At 43.2% G+C, this 6,598-nt stretch overlaps 1 protein-coding gene across 8 annotated transcripts in view; it reads right to left on the bottom strand.

Moving 5' to 3' along the window:
• The window catches only part of SUPT20H (SPT20 homolog, SAGA complex component), a 32,769-nt gene extending 29,098 nt beyond the window's left edge, over positions 1-3,671 (bottom strand). For all 8 annotated transcript variants that reach the window (XM_061993933.1, XM_061993916.1, XM_061993892.1 and 5 more), the window contains exons 1-2: positions 3,579-3,671; positions 2,019-2,116 (exon numbers count right to left, since the gene is read on the bottom strand). In XM_061993933.1, the coding sequence (XP_061849917.1) occupies positions 2,019-2,021 (3 nt within the window). In that variant the 5' untranslated portion in view covers positions 2,022-2,116; positions 3,579-3,671. The remainder of the gene's footprint in view (positions 1-2,018; positions 2,117-3,578) is intronic.
• Positions 3,672-6,598: the final 2,927 nt, after the last annotated feature.

The following is a 6,598-nucleotide window of genomic DNA, read 5'->3' on the forward strand; positions in this document are numbered from 1 at the left end:
TTAGTACAGTTATTTTTCTACAAGATAGAAACAAAGATCTTCTGTCCAGAATGTTACTTCTGCACATAATACAACTTGATTTTTTTTTATAACAGACTGTTAGGTGGCTAAGAAACAAATACAGCATCCACTGCAAATTTCTTCCAAGGCAGGGTTGTAAGAAGTACACTCAACCCTAGGACATCATGTCAAAATCTGCAAAACCTTCTCTACATCCCATAGCATTTACTTTAATGGATTTAGTTCTTTAGGAATATCTTTCACTTCAGTATATCTGCAGTTGACAAGACATATAATTCAAAAAGAGTAAACAGCTTCATAGATTAACGATTTCTTGGACTAAAATTTGACAAGTATTTCAAACCAGAATAAACAAGTATCAGTGTTAAAAAACCAGAAAGTCTCCCCTGGCCGCTAGCTTCCCTTCTCTGGTGCTTACTTCAGCATCTTTATTGTGCAGGAATAAAGGGCTGCTGCTGAATGAACCAAACAATGAAACTGACTCGGAGCAAGGAGGACAGAGGGGACAATACTAAGGATCAAAGTCCTGTAGAAGAATGCTTAAGGCTTAATTCAACTCCTGGTAAGACAAGAGAAGCAATGCATTTACTTCAGTAGCAGGTGGACAAAGACCTTAAGAATGTTTTGTTTTCTTCAATAACAGAGAAAAAACCCACAACAGAAAAAAACAAACAACTTACACAATCTCCACATCCTGAATCTTTAAAACAGGCCACACTATTGTACATAGAAGTGTTTTGGAGAACCTTCCCACTCTTCCATAAAACTCAGAAACATTTGTAACAAGTACTTGTTCAACACAGATGTTTGTGTTGTATCCTCAGTTTGACCCATCCCTGTTGACTGTTTGTGAAAGCAAATAGCTTTACTTGAACCTCAAGGAACAGACAGGATATGAACCACGTCCAATACACGGCAGTACCAGTTATTTCATACATTAGAATAGAATTCAGGGGAGAAAAACTACAGTAACAACAAAGAAATTAAATGAGAAAAAACCTCAGGCATTTTACCATTCACTTCTCATACAAAATTTCTTACCTGTTCTGAAAAACAAAGCACTTAAAGAGTTCTTAATGCTTAGTAAATACTTAATGCTATAACTTGTTAGAATATTATGGAACATTTAATTTTTCTAGGTGTTTATATGAAAATGGCAAGTACTCGTGCATTCTGTTTTAGTGGATAACTGCACAGTTTCAGACATTTCATTCACTGACTACTTAAGGTAAAAATCCATGGCAATACTACAACCTGGGAAAAGAATACTGTACAGAGGTAGGATTTATATGTACTCAACTGTTAGAACTCTAACTGAAGTTCTAACTGAAGACACCACTAGCTTTTTAAGATAATTCCTATGATGCAATGGACAGTGCCTAAGTGTTCAGAAGCACTTACAAACTATGAAGAAAGGTATCTCTGAAAAAAATATATCTGAACTCAGGAACAATAAGCAAACCCTTTTTTCCTTTAAGGAAATGCACAACATTAATGGCATTATCCTCATCAGCCAGACAGTGGGCAGACTAAAGCAAAAGAATCTAAAGATGATAAAGGGGACTGGAACATCTTTCATATGAGGCAAGACGGCAGGAACAGGGGCTGTTTAGTCTAGAAAAGAGGAGACTGAGGGGAGATCTCAGTAACATTTTAAAATATCTAAAGAGTGGGTATCAGGAGGTTGGGGCATCCCTTTTTTCTATTGTAGCTAGCAACAGGACAAGGGGTAATGGGATGAAGCTGGAACACAAAAAGTTCCATTTAAATTTAAGAAAGAACTATTTTAATGCAAGGGTGATGGAGCAGTGGCACAGGCTGCCCAGAGGGGTTGTGGAGTCTCCTTCCTTGGAGGTCTTCAAGAACCCACCTGGACATGTTCCTATGCAACCTGATCTAGGTGGACCTGCTTCTGCAGGAAGGTTGGACTAGATGATTTCTAAAAGTCCCTTCCAACCCTACCATTCTATGATTCTATGAACTGCACCATAACCTACCATTGTAGTTGAAGCCAGGTGACCAAATGGCAAAAGGAGGACTTAACAAGTTAGGTGCCGCAGGCAAAGGATCATATCTTATGGTTGCGCTTGGGGTACTGAAAAACAAAATAAACCAAGGATTAAAAAGATATCACTAAGAAACTAAATGAGTGTTTTACTTAAACACAATATTTTCAGTGGTTAGTTGTACTTAAATCTCTAAAAGTAGAAACAAAACAGTGCCATTCAGAATAAGTGCACAAGTTCCTATCCTGATGACTAATACTACTTTGCACAACCATCTTACATTACTTAAACACTACAGTAAGAATAAGTATATAGTTGAAATCACATAGCCAAGTACTCTTCTCTATTGCAGCAGTCTTATCTAGACATCCCAAATATCACATCCACAGTTGCATGGAAGGCTAGAACATTTAATGACAGGCAGCCAGAAAACTTATCATCATCTAATAGGCTTTTTGTTTTGCTTTTATGAAGGCATTATTCTAGAGACAATACCTCCATCAGTAGTGCCTTCTAGCACTATTTTGAGATATTAGTTTAATACTGACTCACAGTAGGCTGTCAATTATCGACTGAATAAAATTTGTACAGAACTAGCAACTTCCTTAGATATCATTGCCTTCAGCTGCCATCTCCCTATACCTTTTCATTTTTAAACTGAGCATTGTTGTATGAGGAAAAAACTAGCTCAAAACCCACAATGGCTACATCCTGTTCTTCATATTACTCCCAATGAAGAGATGTGAAAATTCAAGTCAATTTTATTGTGACGTTTGGGCAGTACAGAGCTACACTTGAAATATTCATGTAAGAAATTCAACTACACATAATTTTAATTTGCAGAAATGTTTCTGTTGCAGCCACTTTCTGTATCAGCCTTGGCTCCGGCAAACACCTTCCTAGATTCCAGATGACATATGCCAGTTACCTCACACCTCCCTAAACCTCACTCAGATGTTTCAACTTGGAACCAGCTTCAATAGGAAAAAAACTAACAAACCAAAATACAGAGAACGTCTCGAAGCAAGGCTGAAACCTGCTAGCTTCTAGCAGATGGTGAGGTGATGGGCGACAAGGAGCCTGCACTGCATGGCCCAGGGGGGTATCCACCCATGCCGGCCTCTCCGCCCCGGCCTCACGTCGAAGCGAGTTCTGATGAGTGAAATACCGCGGGCACTCAGCACGACTGCGAGGGAGGCGCAGGTGTAAGCCCCGCGAAGGACGGAGAGCCCGATGTGCCTAGACCGTGCCAGTGACCGCCCCGCCAAGCGCCGCCGGGATGACGGCTGGGCCAGCCACACCTCCGCCGATACAGGCCTACCTGCGAGGGCGGAGAGCGCCCGGACAGAACCACGGCCCACAGGAGCCGGTTGGGACGCGCCAGGCCAGGCCTAGCCTTAAGGCCGCACTGCGGCCGGGCCCCAGGCCCGGCCCCCAGCTCCCTGCGGCCCTCCCGGCCCAGCACAGCCCGCCGGGGTGGAGGGGGCTGCCGCCGCCCTACCACCCGCCCCGGCACTAACGAGCGACATCAGTGAGGCAGAGCGCCGTTACCTGCCGGCCTCCCGCGGGGCCCTGCCCCCCGCACAGCGGCCGCCGCCGCCACCGCCCGCTCATCCGCCCCCACCACAGCCCACCGCGGCGCTCCCGGCCGCTTCCGCCCCGCCGCTTCCGAGTTGCTCCCGGAAGGGGCGGGGCAGTCACCATGGCGACGGGGTGGGGGTCGGCTGAAGGCGGGAAGCGCCCGGCGGCGTCGCCATAGAGACGGGGGCGCGGGCTCCTGAGCCCCGCCCCGCCCCTGGCAGCCTGCTCGCCCGCCGCCGTCGGGCGCTGAGGAGCGTCATCCAGCGGCAGGGTTGAGTGGTGGTGAAGTGCCCGGGTGCCTCTGCAGGACAGAGGCTCAGTGCCCTTGTGATGATCTGAATAGGATTCCTTGTGTCTCAGGGATGCCCTAGGGATAGCTGAAGGTTTTTGGTGTGTGACTCCTGGGCAGCAATCCATCCTAGAAGCTGGTTTCTCTTGAGGGCAGAGGGGAAGGGGTGAGTGGTGTGGCAACAATTCAAGGATTGTGTAATCATAGAATTGTTTGGGTTGAAAAAGACCTTTAAGACCGTCAAGTCCAACCACTAACCTCACACTGCCGAGCCCACTGCTAAACTGTGTCCCTCAGCACCAAATCTACACATTCCTTATCTCCAGGGACTGTGACTCCATCACCTGCCGAGGAAGCTTGTGCCAGTGTTTAACAATCCTCTCCGTGAAAAAGTTCTTCCTAATCTCCAATCTAATCCTCTTCTAGTACAACTTGAGGTCATTAATAGATAGAGAAGGTTCACTTGAGACCTTGGTGGACAGACTGTAACCAGACGAAGAGATCACAGGAGGTAGATTAAAACAGTATATTCTAGGTATAGGTACTCAGAACTAATATTAAGATGATATTGATCAAAATAAACATGGACTCAGGACAGACATGGTAGAAATCATTATCAAACAGCTTGCTGAGATGGATCCAGTTACTCTAATGACTGTACTCAGGCCATTATCAATACCCTGGAGGGGATGGGCCTGGTTACATGTACAGTTAACAACTGTATTCTTGAAGAAGGATCAGAGACTGGTAAGGACAGAACCCCCTGCCTCATCAGGCACCAGAGGACTGAACTCGATATCTGTACTAGGTGGAGGACTTGATAAATAGAATAACAATATGTGTTAGATAAGATTTTGCATAAATACAGTGTGTGATGTACTGTTGGATGTGCTGGCTTTGTGGAGCTACCCCTTAGCACTCATCTCTGCAGAGACACAAAATAAAGCAATGTCTTAACTCTGTGTGTAGATTGGCTTATTGTGCACCAGGCGCGAATCCACTTTTTGGTTAGCAACATGTGTGGGGAAGCTCTGCTTAGTATAAACTGAGTGCTTGAATCTAAGTTTTACTCAATCATAGTGCTCTGAATTTCATATTTCCCACTTGAAGTACACAGAAATTATTCTAAAGAATTATACTAGGAACATTTAAAGCATCTTTTCTCTGTAACAGATTGTGGTGTTTTAGCGTCAACTTCTAGGTAACTTGCTAGAGATGCTAGGTTATTCATCAGATTGTTGTGCAAACAACCATCAGTTTGCTGTGATAAAAGCTAATTTTTAAATTGCATTAAAACCCTGCTGTTTGTAAAGTGCAAAAAGAGAATGTCTGGTTCTTGGGGTTTGTTTCTTTTTTTTTTCTAGAATATTAAATTTTGTTTAAAATCAGACAGATAAAGCAGAACTGCACAGCAGATTTGGTGTATATATATCTTTATGTCCATATCACATATGTATTTGAGTGACATAGTAAACAACAAAGGAATTGGAAGCAGCTAGAGAAGAAATTTACTGTGACCTCTCTCTGCAGAGAGGTTGAGTAATGCCTGTATTGTTTTTGACAAATATTTGTTTAACAATGATCAGATCTGCCTGCAAGCAAAACTAAATAACACGTTGTTACAGATTAACAAACATCAGGATTACTTGATAAAATTCATTGTGATAAAGGATTGAAACACTGTCATGTTAGGAAAAGAGTTTAAAGTAGGATTTGTATTCCTAAAATAATAAGGATTGGAAAAAATAGTTCATCATCTCTCAGCATGGACTGGAGAGTCAAAGGTTGTGGCTAAAATTAACCACTCCCAGGTTCACATGTGATGGCCATGATGCTGTGATAGGTCACTTCTATGGGCATCCTAGTAGCACAGTTCCTAGTTAGGATGTACTCCTAATGTCCATATTTGGAGTCTTAAGAATTCCCAAGCTCTCTCAGGCACATCTACACAGTCCATGGGCACAGCACTTACCTAATTTCTTGCCTGTTATTCCCAGACCTTTCTGGCACTTAGAATCATAGACTCATAGAATGGTATGAATTGGAAGGGATCTCTAGATATCATCTAGCCCAACCCCTTGCTAAAACAGATTCACCTTGATCAAGTCACATAGGTCATACACTTCTGAGTCACTATTTATTTGTTCTTAGCAATGAGCAAATGTGCTATCCTGTGATTCAGCAGCCAGTCCTGTATGAACAAACACGCCTGACACTACCCTTCAGTGCCTTTGTCAACCTTGCAGTGCTGACGTCCTAACAAAGGGTGACTTGAAGTCTGAAGCAAATTTAGACACAAGGGCTCCAGAGAGCTCAGAGCAGAGTGGAGTGCTTCCTACAGGACCACCACAGGTTTTGATTTCAACAGCAGATTCCTTTTATCCCATCTGTGTCTCAGAGAGAACAGCCAAAATGCTGGAAGTCATAATTGCTGATGATGCCTAGGGTATCTCAGAGATTCTTGATATATAAAATAAAAATCTCTGATGGGGTCAATGTTCTTCAGTTAGGATAAATAAGATGGACATCTAATTTCAGCATATGAAAAGTTACCTTAATAGCTTGCTAGGAGTCCACATTGTTCCTGAACACCGGAGAAGAGATGCCCAGGGTCCCACCTGATATAACATGGTATAACATGGTATAACATGATATAACAGTTCTGCAGCTGTATGTAATCCAACTTCAAAGATACGCACTT

Source organism: Colius striatus, chromosome 1 (genome assembly GCF_028858725.1).
Source record: "Colius striatus isolate bColStr4 chromosome 1, bColStr4.1.hap1, whole genome shotgun sequence".
NCBI classification, from domain to species: Eukaryota; Metazoa; Chordata; class Aves; order Coliiformes; family Coliidae; genus Colius; species Colius striatus.